The following is a 13,308-nucleotide window of genomic DNA, read 5'->3' as shown; positions in this document are numbered from 1 at the left end:
GGTAGGGATGTTCCTTTCCCCACAGAAAAGCCTTTTTACATGTTTAAACTGGAGAGACGGCAGTCATAACAAAACATCTTAGTCGCAAGCCCAGGGTGGAGTGACTCCTGCCCACTGGAGTCTTCCCTGGCCCACACAGGGTGCACCAGAAGTGGACCCCGCAGCCTAGCCCTGGGCCCTCATGTGGGGAAAGAGGCCACATGCTGAGTGGCATGCAAGAAGGATGAGGCCAACTTGGCACAAGTCACCCACACCCGTGTCTTATCAGCTTGAGCCCCAGAAGGCTTCTGATGGCCAAAGCTGGCTGTGATGGCCAGGCCTGGGTGACTCCGGCCCTCATTCCCAGTTACTTGATTTTCTTTGAGAGGTCACTGAAGGGAGATTGGGTCTAGAAGTAATGCCGGTAGCCATGCCCACAGGCCATGCCCACAGCTGCTCTTTGTGACCAGAGCCCAGACTTTTTATATATAGCGCTGACCACTCTTCAGGCCCTGCCTGTCAGAGGGGTGCTGGCCGTGAATTGGCTGTAGCATTAGTTATCAGGTACTTATCTCACATTGCCTTGTTTCCTTCTAGGGTTGGTCAGAGGAACATGGGACATTAATCATGATCATTTCAGTCACTTTATATTAGTAACAAGAGACCAGGTTTGGCAACATTCAATATCAAATTATCCTTCTCACCAGCTCTCAGAGAACAGGACAGAGTTACCCCTGATTTGTGGGCCATTCAGACTAAAAATTATTTAATATTTATCTTAAACATGTAAGATTTTTGTGTCTCTATTTCCAAGGGAACCTGATCATAAAAATATTCTGTTGTAAGTCCCCTTAACCAGGCTGATACCTGAACTGCTTCCTCTTGACCCACCTTTCTGTCCTCAGGCAGATGATCACACCCCCTTCTAAAGAGGCCCCTACCCAAGGTGATGAAAGGACACCCCCCCACCAACACACACATTAGGAAACAGGATCACAACGTTCCTTTTAGTAGCATCCTTTTGTTTCCCTAGACACTGCTAATTCCATATCATTCTGATTTTAGGCTGAAATAAATCAGAGACTGACTAATTTTAAATAGACAGTTCCTTGTCCAGTTTTAAAATATTCGTGTTTGATTGGTCAAGACAGGAACTCTAGTCCCCTTCGGTTCAGCATCGCTTCCTCCTCAGCTCTGTTTGCTGGGAAGGAAAGAGCAGCGCATGGTTGAAGAAGTTGGAGAGAGAAAAGATGGGTGGAAGGTGGGCATTTGGGAGGCCAGAAGAGATGTCACGAGATAAGGTTAGGATGGGCCACGGGCCCTGAATGCCCAGGCAAGAGGAGGAGGAGGAGTGTGGGTGTGGCCCGGGAGGGCTGGAGCTGGAAGGGTCACCCCGCCCTGCCTGGCCTGATCTGGCCTGGCCAGGGGCGTGGGCAGCCTGCCCCTCCTCCTCTCTGAGCCGTTGGGCAGGCCTCATGCGTGCCGGGGGCTCCAGCCCAGGCGGGCTGGCGAGATGAGAGGAAAAACATGCGGTTTGGTGGGCTGGACATGGAAAAACAAGCCAATTAGGAGGAAAACAAACAAACCCTGGGCCAGCGAGGGTACACGCACGCATGCACACGCACACGTGGCCCCGCGTGGGGCGCTAGGATGCCCTTCTGCAGGCTGATGCTGTCATTTGGGCATCCTCAGGAGCCCCCACAGGGGCGACTCAGGAAGTCTGGGCACCCCGGAGCGTGTGTGTCTGTGATAACGTGACACGCATGCGCACGGGCTTCGGCTCACACACATGCTCTCACACGGTGTGTTCTGCTAAATGTGTGAACACACTGGGCACCTTCCCACACCCACGGTTTGAAAAACACCTTCAGGCTTCAGGTCTGTCTCACACACAGCGTCGCAGGTCCATGGTCTTCTATCACTGTCTCACACACAACAGCGCATTTACATGCCTCTGTACAGAGGACCTCGGCCACGCGGCCTCAGACATGTGAACAGTCCCCACATCGCACAGCCTCACCCCGAGTCCCACACAAACACAGTCATCTGGCCACACACGTCCAGTCGCGGTGACACAGCTGCCCGGACTCCCAGTCACACACAGGAAGCCCATCAGAGTTCCACACGACGCCTCACAACTGCAGCCTCTCACAAACAGCTTCTCCCCTGACGTGCAGCACACTCACAACAGGCCTCCTAATTGCACACTGTCCCACAGCCTCACACTTGGTCTCTCACAGCACCCCACCTCCACCCACCCAGCCCCTCAGCTGGGCTCCAGCTGCAGCGAGTCACTCCTTTTCTTCCTTTTCTCTGTTTTTCTTTCCTCCTTTTCCCTCTGAGAAACCTGGTCCCTGTCAGGAAACCCAAGCCCTTCCCTACTCAGGGCCCAGGGCCAGGCAGGAGTAGCCAGATGACAGACAAAGCCCTGCCCGCCCCTCCACCGCCCGCCATGACCTGCCCAGTCAACCAGTCAGAGAGGGGAACTGGTTTGAGGGGGAGGTTTGAGAGGAGGCTCATCTGAGGGGGGAGGATGGTCAGAGGGGAACGGAGGGAGCTGGTCAATGGGGAGGCGAGTCTGTCCCTGCTCTGCCCTCCAGAGCCCCAGGTGGCAGGGAGCTGACTCTGCAGGCTTCAGTCCTCACCCCCCCAGCGCCCTCTCCTTTGAAGCCTGGGCTAAGGGAGGGTGGGGCAGGGTGCGGAGGGGAGTGGAGGCTTCTCAGCCGACCTCGGAATGTCCTTTCCTCCTGGGGTGACTGCCAGCTCTGGCCTGGCCCACAGGTCCCCACAAGGCACTTCCTGTGTCCTTGGCTGCCCCCCCCACCCCACCCCCATGCCTCTATGCCCCTGGGCAGATAGGCAAGGGATATGTGAGGCACACAGGATGAACACAGGACAGACACAAGATGAACTCAGGGCCAGGAAGGCTTCCCAGGGGAGACAGACCGCAGCGGGCAGCAGGCAGGTTGCCCGTTGTGCAGGCTCCACTGGCCCCAACTCTCCCTGCAGGCCTGGGGCTGGAGACATCTCAGCCCACACCGTCGCCCACTCTGCCTGCTACACACGAGCTGCTGTCGTGCCCCTCTGACCCCCTCATCACTCCTGAGCTGGCCTCATGCCCCTCTGACACCCCTCATTGCTCTCGAGCTCCTCTAATGTCCTTCTGACCCCCTCATCACTCCTGGACTCCCCTCACGCCCCTCTGGTCGCCTCATCACTCCTGGGCTCCCCTCACGCCCCTCTGGCCCCCTTATCACTCCTGAGCTCCCCTCGTGCCTGTCTGGCCCCCTCATCACTCCTGGGCTCTCCTCACGTCCCTCTGGCCCCCTTATCACTCCTGAGCTCCCCTCGTGCCCATCTGACGCCCTCATCACTCCTGGTGCAGAGCTGGATCACTCCCTGGGGGTCTGAGCACATACATACCTCACAATACTGGGCATGAACATGAAATCACACAGAGTCACTCACAATCACGTGCACCCTGGATGAGAGCCCACAGTTCGCCGTGTATCACCACAGCCACTCAGCAGGCGTAGACATGCCCTCCCCTTCACCATCCCTGGCTTCTTGAGCTGCCCCCTCCCGCTTCCTGTCCACCTGTCAGGCAAGGGGCGGGGTGGGAGGGCACAGAAGGGAGGTGTCAGTATCCCCGGAGCTGTGGACGGACATTCCTTGCCTGGGTCAGATCACAGAAACTGCCTCCTTCCAGGAACCTGAGCCGGCTGTCCTCACGCCTTACCCAACACCCGAGGGTGGGACAGCTCGGCTGAGTGCTCACAGCAGCAAAAAGAGTGGTTAGGACGCAGGGAGGACTTCCCAAGTACATAGGTGTGGTCATGCCAGTGGGTATTCCCATCCTGCTGCTTGGCACTGGCTCCGGCTTGCTGTGTGACCCCAGGCATGTCCCCAGCCCTCTCTGGCCCTCTGCGGTCCCCAGAGTAAGGCAGCTGCTGACTGTATAACGGGCTTCTTAAAGGGTCTGATGGAGAAGCTGGGGACTGGGGCTGGGGTGAGTACACGCCAACGGAACAACACACACACAGTCACACGTGTAGGCATGTGGTGTGAGCTGCATATACAGACCCTCCTGCATACATTCCCACATTCCATCACACATCACTCACGTCACACACACACACGTAACACATACATGAGTGTGAACAGTGCTGTCGTTTGTGTGGAGCCCCCAGGGCTGTCTTGTGTCCCTTCTTCTCTCCTGAGGGGAAGCCTGGAATGTGTCTTCGGCCGGGAGTGCACCCTGATCACCCCAGCAACCAGAGGACCCGGTGGAGCCCCCCACCCGTGACCTCTGTTGCAGTCTCCCTCTGGAGATGGATGCAAGGTGGCAGGAGACGTAGGGCTGGGGCCAGTTCCCCCAGACATCACCTCCGTCCCGTGATTGATGAGCTGAGGCCCACAGCCCCCTGCTCCCCATGGTTCCCGCCTCCATTGAGCAGGTGGAGGGGGGCTCCCTCTCCATACAGCCCTTGTTTTTCTTTAATTAAACATCTGGCTCTCTGTGGCCTGGGAAGCCTCAGACCCTCGCTGACAGCACTTCCCACCCCCACCTCTGGCATTGCTGTTGGGTTGAAGAGGGAGAGCTGGGGTTTTGGGGCCCACCTGTCCCCACACTTGCACGAGGGCCTGGGGGGCTCAGGAACGCCCTGACCGTGCTGTCCTCACCCCTCCCCCCCAGTGCCGCCGCGGGAGCCTGTGCTCAGCTGCCGCTCCAACACTTATCCCAAGGGCTTCTACTGCAGCTGGCATCTGCCCACTCCCACCTACATCCCCAACACCTTCAATGTGACTGTGCTGTGAGTAGACACACCCAGGACCCGGTTCAACCCTGACCTTTCCCGGGCCCCCTCCATGCCCTCCATCCACACCCTGTAGCCCAGCCTTGGGCTCGACCTTCTCCCAGCCTCCACCCTGCCCGATCCTTGAGGTTGGTGATGGTGCCTGGTTTTCACCCCTCCTCAGGCACGGCTCCAAAATAATGGTCTGTGAGAAGGACCCGGCCGTCAAGAACCGTTGCCACATCCGCTACATGCACCTGTTCTCCACCGTCAAGTACAAGGTCTCGATAAGTGTCAGCAATGCCCTGGGCCACAATGCCACAGCCATCACCTTTGATGAGTTCACCATTGGTGCGTGGGGATTGCGGGGAGGGAGGGGCTCCCTGCTGCATCCTGCAGTGGGAGTAAGTGAATGTTTGCCAGAAGTGTGTATGGGCCCACGTGGGGATGTTCACAAGTGTCTGCCCAGGTGTGTGTGGAATGTATAACATGTACGTCCACGCGTGGCATGTACACACCTGTGAACATTTGAGTGGATGCCCTTTACCTGCTGGGGCCGAGAGGCCTCTCCAGCAGCTCTTCTCCTCATCTCTCTGGCTCCCAGAGCATGCAGGAGGGGGAGGGGGGCAGGCTGGGCCAGACCCTTGTGCAGCTGCAGCCTCCAATCCAACCCCCCCGCCCCCCACCGCCACAACCACGCTAATGGCTTCCTTACGGCCTGTGATGAATGAGGTGTCAGAATAGGAGACAGGACTGGGACAGAGACCGCCCTCCTCCCAGCCCCCATCCCAACCAGACCCCCTGCCTGCCCCTGTCCCATCCCAGCCAGACCCTCTGCCTCCGCCCACACCCCCGCCATGGCTGGGTCCTCAGCCAGACTCTACATGACCTCAGCCCTTAGCTGCTTCCATCAGATCCTCAGCCCACTTCCAACCCAGATCTGCAACACCTGTGAACTGTCTTTTAACCTTGACCCACAGAGCAGCTTCAAGCCCAGACTCTTCCAAGGGAGGCTGTGTCTCAGTTGGGAACTGGAAAAGTTGAGGTGGAAAGCCAGGCTTGGGGGGAGTATATGATTCTGGTACAGGAGTGGGTGGTCCAGGTGATGATGAGGGTCATGATAGAGCATGACACCGGCTTAGTCATTGGGATGCTGGTCATCATGAGGATGGGGTTGGGATGAAATTTATGATGTTGATATCATGAGCTGGTGACAGTCATTGGTGATGACAGGGATGTGAAAGGTGGGAGGAATGAAATGGTTGTTAACAGTAGTTGCCAAAGCTGACAACAGAGGAGACCAATGATTATCGATGTGCACTGGTTGTCATGGTGGCTGGGGTTGTTCCAAGAGATCAGCGTGGCACCAAAACTGTGTTTCCTAAACAGTGAAGCCTGACCCTCCGGAAAACGTGGTAGCCCGGCCAGTGCCCAGCAACCCTCGCCGGCTAGAGGTGACGTGGCAGACCCCGTCGACCTGGCCCGACCCCGAGTCCTTTCCTCTCAAGTTCTTTCTGCGCTATCGACCCCTCATCCTGGACCAGTGGCAGCATGTGAGTGCCCTGCCCGGATCCCGAGAGCCGGAATCAGAGCCACATGGCATGGGAGTCCTTGCTGCTGGCTGTTCCAGTGGGAAGCCTGAGAGCAGTCAGAGAGGCTTTCTGGGGTGGAGGGTGGGCCTGGAAGGATGGATGGAGCTGAGGGGAGGCATCCTGATTGACTGCCATTAGGACAGTCAAACACACCTGTCTATGTGACTCCCCGGGATAGTGGAGAGAGATGCTGGGGGCAGATGGTGGCAGTGTTTCCCTTTTCCTGTCTCTGGCTTCAGCCCTGATCAGACTTCTCTCTCCTACACTCTGGACCAGGCTCTGGGCCTGGACCCAAGGGACAGGATGGTCCCTGTCCTCACAGATGGGCTCCAGGGGTCAGAATCAGGCAATAGAGTCAAGCTCAACCCAAGGTGTGAGCTCAGGCCATGACTAGTGTCATGGCTCCAAAGTCAAGCCTCGGTTAGGTGTCAGCCTTAAGTTATGGATCAAAAGGTGATTTGGGCCAGGAAGCAAGCCGTGGACAGGGGCAGCACGGGGTCAGGCTGTTGTCTGGGATGCTGATCAAGCTATGAGAGAGAGCTCTGGGGATCTGCCAAGGGTTCGGGTCAGACTGGAGTTTCTCTGTCCTTGAGAGCCTGGGGTTGTGGGTGCTGTCTGAGGGCTGGAAGTCTGAAGGCAAGGACTGGGGCTGGGAGGATGCTTCCCGGGACAACCCAGGCTGGCACTCAGGGTCACCCTGTACCCCCACCACATCTACCTGGTTCCAGCCCCATCTCATGCCCCCATCCCAGCTGGCCTTTAAAGTTTGTAATGCAATTCCAGGGCGCCTGTCCTCGTTGCAGGCCTGGCCCCCACAAGGCTGCTCATATGCTCATATGTTCTCTGACAGAGTCCGGAGTCCCTCCTGCCTGGCCAGCTGCCCACGACTAATGCATTGCTAATAACCAGGGTCTAGTTTCACAAGCCCCCCACCCCTGCTAACGAGCTACAGGCAGCAGCCCTGCGCGTCGCAGCACACACGCCTTGCCGTGGACCTGGCACACTGCCCACCACACACACACGGGAACATGCACACACACACGTGGTCCCAGCAGGAACCATGCTCCCACCATGCATGTGACTAACGTGCCAAGGCCACGCACTGGCCTGCACCGTGGGCAGAACTGACCCCCATGCTGACATGTGCAGAGCAGAGTATGTGGGTTACATGGCAAGGACACGTGTGGCCTGTGGCCCACGTTAGCCCTGTTCCATGTCACGTCAGCATGGTGCTTGACTAGATGTGTGGTTCTTTTGAACTTGAGTTTTGCTATGAACAGCATTGACTGTCCCCAGTCCTTAGTCTTGGGGAGAGGCAGGTGTATGATGGGGAGGGGCAAGCAGAGAAAAACATCACTTGGCTTTTCAGGAGGAAGTGAGAGATACAGGCCAGGAATCACACAAGAATGGGTGCCCTGAGGTCTGGCAGGGGCTCTCAAAATGGACCGGGGAGGCGAGCGTGGGTTCCCTGCATCTTTAGGCCCTGGGCCTCACTCAGCAGGAAGGCCGGAGGGCATGTGGCCACAGACTGGAGGGAGGCCTCCTAGTCAAGGCAGATGCCAGCAACTCGGGAATTCCTGCCACTTGTGGAGCCATTCTCTGAAGGTGGTGGATTAAGGGATCAGTGACAACCTGACTAGAAGGGCCCACGCCTAGGAGACGTGGCTTTCTGGAGAGCCATGGGCTTATAGGCACATCACTAGAGGTGTGGTGGGTTGCCCACCCTAGGCCTGCCAGTGAGGTGGTCATTTGAACTGCTCCCCATGGTCCTCTCCATTTGGGGAAAGATCTGGGGGACGAATCAAAGCAGGGGGCCTGAGGGTGGAATCCTGGCGAGGGGGAGAAGGAGCTGAATCAGCTGGGTCTACTTAGCAGGGGGAGTCTTTGCAGAGCCAGAGGGGACCAGAGGTGGAACTGGTCGAGGGCTAGAGTAGGACTCACTGAGCCCAGGTCTGGGTCCAAAATGTCTTCCATACTGACTCTGGTTCTACCCACACCTCCTACCTGAGGCCCACGGATCCTGGAGGGGTTGGGAGGCCTTCCCACCCCACTTGGACCCAGCTACACACACACACACACACTTGTACTCACAGGCTCTCAGCCTTCCCCCCAGCTTGGACTCAGCTACACACACACACACACGCACACGCACACGCACACACACACACACTCTTGTACTCACAGGCTGTCAGGTCAGGTAGCCCAGACCCTGGCTTGCTGGGAGAAGACTGGAATGGGGACCAAAAAAGCCCTGAAGCCAGACGTGGCCCAGAGCGGCCCCTCCTCCGCCCCTGCCGGCTGCCCCTGTTTACGAGGCGGCTTAATGAGGCAGCGGGTGCCGTTGAGATGAACCAGAGCCCAGCCTGGGCCTGGGAGGGGCGCCGGACAGGCAGGCCAGCCTGGAGGGTGGGGGAGACCAGCATGATGGGGCTGGCCAGGCGGGGGCGGGGTAGCGATGCCTCCAGGAGGAAATCGAGCAGCTGTCCCTCTGCCCCGGAACCGCCCCCCACCCCTTTTCCGCCTCAGGCTGGAGGCCTCCCTGAGGGAGAGACCCAGCTGGGGCCAGGCTGGTGGGTGCGCTAGGCATCTGGGAACCCGGGCTCCGAGTTGGAACCCGTGATAATGACAGAGCTGGCTGAAGTCTGCTTGGCCCTCGCCCGGTGCCTGCGTCCTTATTACAACCCTGTGAGGGAGATCGTTAACGCCATTTTACAGATGAGGACTGCAAGGCAAGTGGAAGTTAAGTAAGTCACCTAGCAAGGAGGGGATGGATGGAGCTGAAATCTGGGCTCGGACAGCCCAGCTCCAAGTCTGTGCGTGTGGCTTTCCCGCTAAACAGCTTCTTCATGGGGGAGGAAGAGGGCAGCACCGCACTAACCCTCTCTCACCCCAACCTCGTGTTGCCTCCTGCTGAGACCGAGGTCAGGGGCTTGTGAGAGAGCTGGAGACGTGAGCACAGTCCTGCTGACTCTCCCCTCAGGGTGCGGGTGCTTTCTGTCTCCTTAAAGATCTCCCTCAGGACTGTCTTCACTCCCTGGTGGAGGGTCTCCTCCTGAGGTGTCTTTCCTTTCCCCTAGGGGTGTTCTCAGTAGCCCCTCCCTCCCCCAGGGAAGTCCTCGTGCCCTTCAGGGGTATGTTCACTCCTCTCCCCTCCCCAAAGCGTCCTCCTGTCTCCCGGGGGTGCCTCACTCTCCTGACCTCCAGGGTCTACCGTCCCTCTCCCCGCCCCTCTCCGTGGTGGTCTGGCTGCAGGTGGAGCTGTCAGACGGCACAGCACACACCATCACAGATGCCTATGCTGGCAAGGAGTACATCATCCAGGTGGCGGCCAAGGACAACGAGATTGGGACGTGGAGCGACTGGAGTGTGGCTGCCCACGCCACGCCCTGGACGGAGGAGCCACGACACCTGACCACTGAGGCCCAGGCCCCTGGTGAGCCTCCCCTCACCTCGTGCTGCCTCCTGTCCTCCTGGGACTTGGAGCGTCTGCCCTAGGGCTCTCTGAACCCTGTGTGGCTGCCACACTCCCCTCGGTCTATCCAACCCCTGCTGCTCCTTGTCCTTGCTGTTTGGACATTCTCAGCAGGGGCCACTGGATGGAGGGGTCATCTGTGTGCCTGGGGGAAGCAGCAAGGACCTGCCTGATGGGTGAGGCTGGGGCTGTCTCACGGGGGAGGCAGCACTGGTCTGACACAGGAGGCAGGAGCCGTGTCTCCTGGACCCCCAGATCCGGGGGGAACCCCAGCCCTGGCCGAGCCCTTCCCTGAGTTTCCTCCATGTTCCCCAGAGACCACGACCAGCACCACCAGCTCACTGGCACCCCCGCCCACCACGAAGATCTGTGACCCCGGGGAGCTGGGCAGTGGCGGGGCAGCCTTGGCGCCCTCCTTCGTCAGTGTCCCTGTTACTCTGGCCCTGGCTGCCGCTGCCACCACTGCCAGCAGTCTCCTGATCTGGTGAGTGGAGTGAGGCTGGGCGGCAGAGAGGAGCCTGAGGGGACCCCCTGGCCAGCCGCTTCCCTTATGGCCTCTGCCCTTTTCACCCCCCAGAGCCCGGCATCCTGTGAGGACATGCCAGCGCACCTGCAGAGGAGCAGGAGGCCGGAGCTGAGCCCGAAGACCCCGGTTTCTATTTTGCACACGGGCAGGAGAGCCTTCTGCATTCTCTTCAGACACAATTTGTAGAGACCCCGGCAGGCCCGGGCCTGCCGTCCCTCCCCTGGCCCCGCCACCCCATGCCGGCCCACCTCCCTCCCTCACGGGAGGGGGCCATGCAGCTAACCCACCCACCAAAGACCCCACCACTCGCCCCTATTCCTGCCCCCCTGGGGCTGGACCCTCCAACGCCAGCGACTCCCAGGAGCCCTTGGGGGGGCCTGAGGGGAGCCCCTCACATCCAGTCTCTCCTCCTGTCCCCCGCTCCTGTCTGTCCCAGGGTCTCTGTTGCCACCATCAGATTATAAGCTCCTGACGCTGGGGGGGCCCAGCCATCCCCTTCCCCCCAGCGCCCACACTTTTCAGTCCCCCACCTCTGCCCCTGTTTTTGTACGACCCTCCACCTTTCTTGCTCCCACCCCACAGTATTTAATGCCCTGTCAGTCCCTTCTAGTCTGACTCAATGGTAACTTGCTGTATTTGAATTTTTTATAGATGTATATACAGGGGTGGGGGTGGGGGGGTTCTCATTAAATGTCACCATTTCATGAGTCCTTGGAACAGACCCGCTTTGGGAAGGTAACCCTCACCCCAGGACCCCTCCCTTTTCAGGCCTGGAAGAGGGAAGAGGTGGGGAGGGGCAGGTCAGCTCCCAGGAGGAGGTGTCTGGGGTCGGGGCTTTCTGCTTCTGGTGGGGAGGGAGCACTCCCTGGAGGTCACGGGCGGAGTTGTGGGGAATGAAAGGTCCCAGCTGGCGAGGCAGCTCTCACCTGGGAATGTCCTGACAGCCCTTGCTTGCTTGCTTGTTTAGTTCCTCAGTCGTGTCCGACTCTCTGCAACCCCGTGGACTGTAACCCACCAGGCTCCTCTATCCATGGGATTCCCCAGGCAAGAATACTGGAGTGGGTTCTAGTCAGCCCTGCAGGCTGCTAAGTCCTGGCAGGGCTGTGGCCTGTTAAGGGCTGTCTTCGGAGCTTCTGCATCCACAAGTGCCCAGGCCTGGCTTTACCCATAGGGCAGAGGGGCATGAAGGGGAGGAGATCAGGCTCGATCCTCTGAATGGAGGGCTTGTCATCCCTGCCAGCCAGGAGACACAGGCCAAGGTTCAGCCTGAACTCGGGGCTCAGTGTGCAGAGGGGCCTGAGCCTGGGCGGGCAGGGAGGTTGCCTGGAGGAGGCCACCTGGCACATGACCCGGGACTTGACTCGGGACAGGGAGTGTGGACTGCGTGATCTACCCCAGGGTTAGGTTACAGCGAGGATTCGGTGTGAGTGGGAGAGGAGCGGGCTTTGGCTTCATAGGGTGCTCAGTCTTTGGTGCAGCCCCATGCCCTGCTCACACCCACACCCTTCCAGTGCCCAGGATGGGACTCCAGGTTCCCTTTGATTGCTCCTCAGAGGGGGAGCCTCTGGCTGCCCCAGGCCTGCTCAGGTCCAGTCCCGCTCTTGTCAGAGCCACCCCCCTGCAGCTCCTTGGCTGAGAAGGCCCAAGGCTGGGGCCAAGTTGGAAGGCACCTTTGGCTTAGGGGTAGGGGCACAGGGTTAGGCCAGAGCCCCAGCCAGAGAGCCAAGCCTGGCCGTGCTCTGGGCAGCTGGAGCAAGGAGAGAAGTGGAGTCAAAGCCATGAGCGTGCAGGCCGGCACACACTTCCCCCACCCCCACCCCCCATCATGCACCAAGCCAGACCACCACTGAGCCGCTGACCCCCGGGGCACACGTGCAGCCTGGGTTCAAGCCCTCCTCCTCAAGCCAGGGTCAGGAAATGGGCATTCCATTGCTGGTCTCCATGCCCACCTGGGATGATGTCCTGGGAGGATGGATTCACGGTTCCAGGAGCACTGATGAGTCAGGCCTGGACAGGACTCTGGGTAGATGAAGGCCTGAGAACAAATGGGCCCAGCCCTACTCTAGCCTGGGCACTGGAGGACAAGGGGGCGTTCCAGGCTGGAGATGCTGTGGAAGGCAGAGGCCGGTGTCAGGCTAGAAACATCTGTGGTTTTTCAAGCCAGATAGCCCCAGCTGTATGAGCACGCTGCTCCTCATCGACAGGAAGGGGCTCCCAGGAAGAACCTCCTGAGAAGCGACTCTGGACCCATCTCTGTGTCCTGGATCCCCAGTGTCTGTCTGGTCTCTGTGAGGTGAAGCTTGGGCCTGAAACCTGCATTCCAGGCCCAGCAGGGGTGGAGGGCATAGGGGGGTCACCAACTCTTGAGAAGGACATTGTATTCTCAAGGTTGGTCCAAGCTTCCCTCTTCCCTGTCCTGTGGTAGGAGGGCTATAGTAGGGGGTCTCAGGCGCATGCTCTTCCTGCCTTGAGAGCCCTGGTCAGCCCTGACCCACCCACCGCCCACCCAAGGCTTGGGCATCATCAATCTGGCCTCCATTAGCAGCATGGGAAAGCAATTATGTGGGGCCTGGGGAGGAGAAGGAAGGGAGGGGGCTTGCAGGAACCTCAGAGGCCGATGGAGAGGAGGATCAAGGCGTCTCCCTGACTCCATTCCCAACGGAGAGCCCTAGCCCCATCCCAAGCCCTTAGGGGGCTTCAGGGACAGTGTCCCCACATCTGACCAGACTGGACCCAGGCCCAGTGGTGGTCATCCCTCTTTGGGGGTCCTGATCCCCCACCTTGCAGAGGCTGCTCGCCTGGGGAGGGTCTTGGCTGCTGTCTGTGGCTGCCTCCTTAGGCTGGCTCTTCCACATCCGTTATATCTCATCGTGGTTCTGGGGAGCTGAGGACAGCCTTGGCATCAGTTTTTGGAGCTCAGTCAGAACCTAGAGAATTAAAACC

The 13,308-nt window shown here is 59.1% G+C and overlaps 1 protein-coding gene across 3 annotated transcripts in view; it reads left to right on the top strand.

Annotated features, from left to right (window-relative positions):
• The window catches only part of CNTFR (ciliary neurotrophic factor receptor), a 37,799-nt gene extending 26,855 nt beyond the window's left edge, over nt 1-10,944 (top strand). For all 3 annotated transcript variants that reach the window (XM_068974225.1, XM_068974223.1, XM_068974224.1), the window contains exons 5-10: nt 4,676-4,793; nt 4,960-5,126; nt 6,165-6,328; nt 9,620-9,800; nt 10,155-10,323; nt 10,417-10,944. In XM_068974225.1, the coding sequence (XP_068830326.1) occupies nt 4,676-4,793; nt 4,960-5,126; nt 6,165-6,328; nt 9,620-9,800; nt 10,155-10,323; nt 10,417 (800 nt within the window). In that variant the 3' untranslated portion in view covers nt 10,418-10,944. The remainder of the gene's footprint in view (nt 1-4,675; nt 4,794-4,959; nt 5,127-6,164; nt 6,329-9,619; nt 9,801-10,154; nt 10,324-10,416) is intronic.
• The last annotated feature ends 2,364 nt before the right edge of the window (nt 10,945-13,308 follow it).

This window comes from Capricornis sumatraensis, chromosome 6 (genome assembly GCF_032405125.1).
Source record: "Capricornis sumatraensis isolate serow.1 chromosome 6, serow.2, whole genome shotgun sequence".
Classification (NCBI taxonomy): domain Eukaryota; kingdom Metazoa; phylum Chordata; class Mammalia; order Artiodactyla; family Bovidae; genus Capricornis; species Capricornis sumatraensis.
Note: the sequence above shows the minus strand (reverse complement) of the source record. Positions and strands in the feature narration are given on the sequence as shown.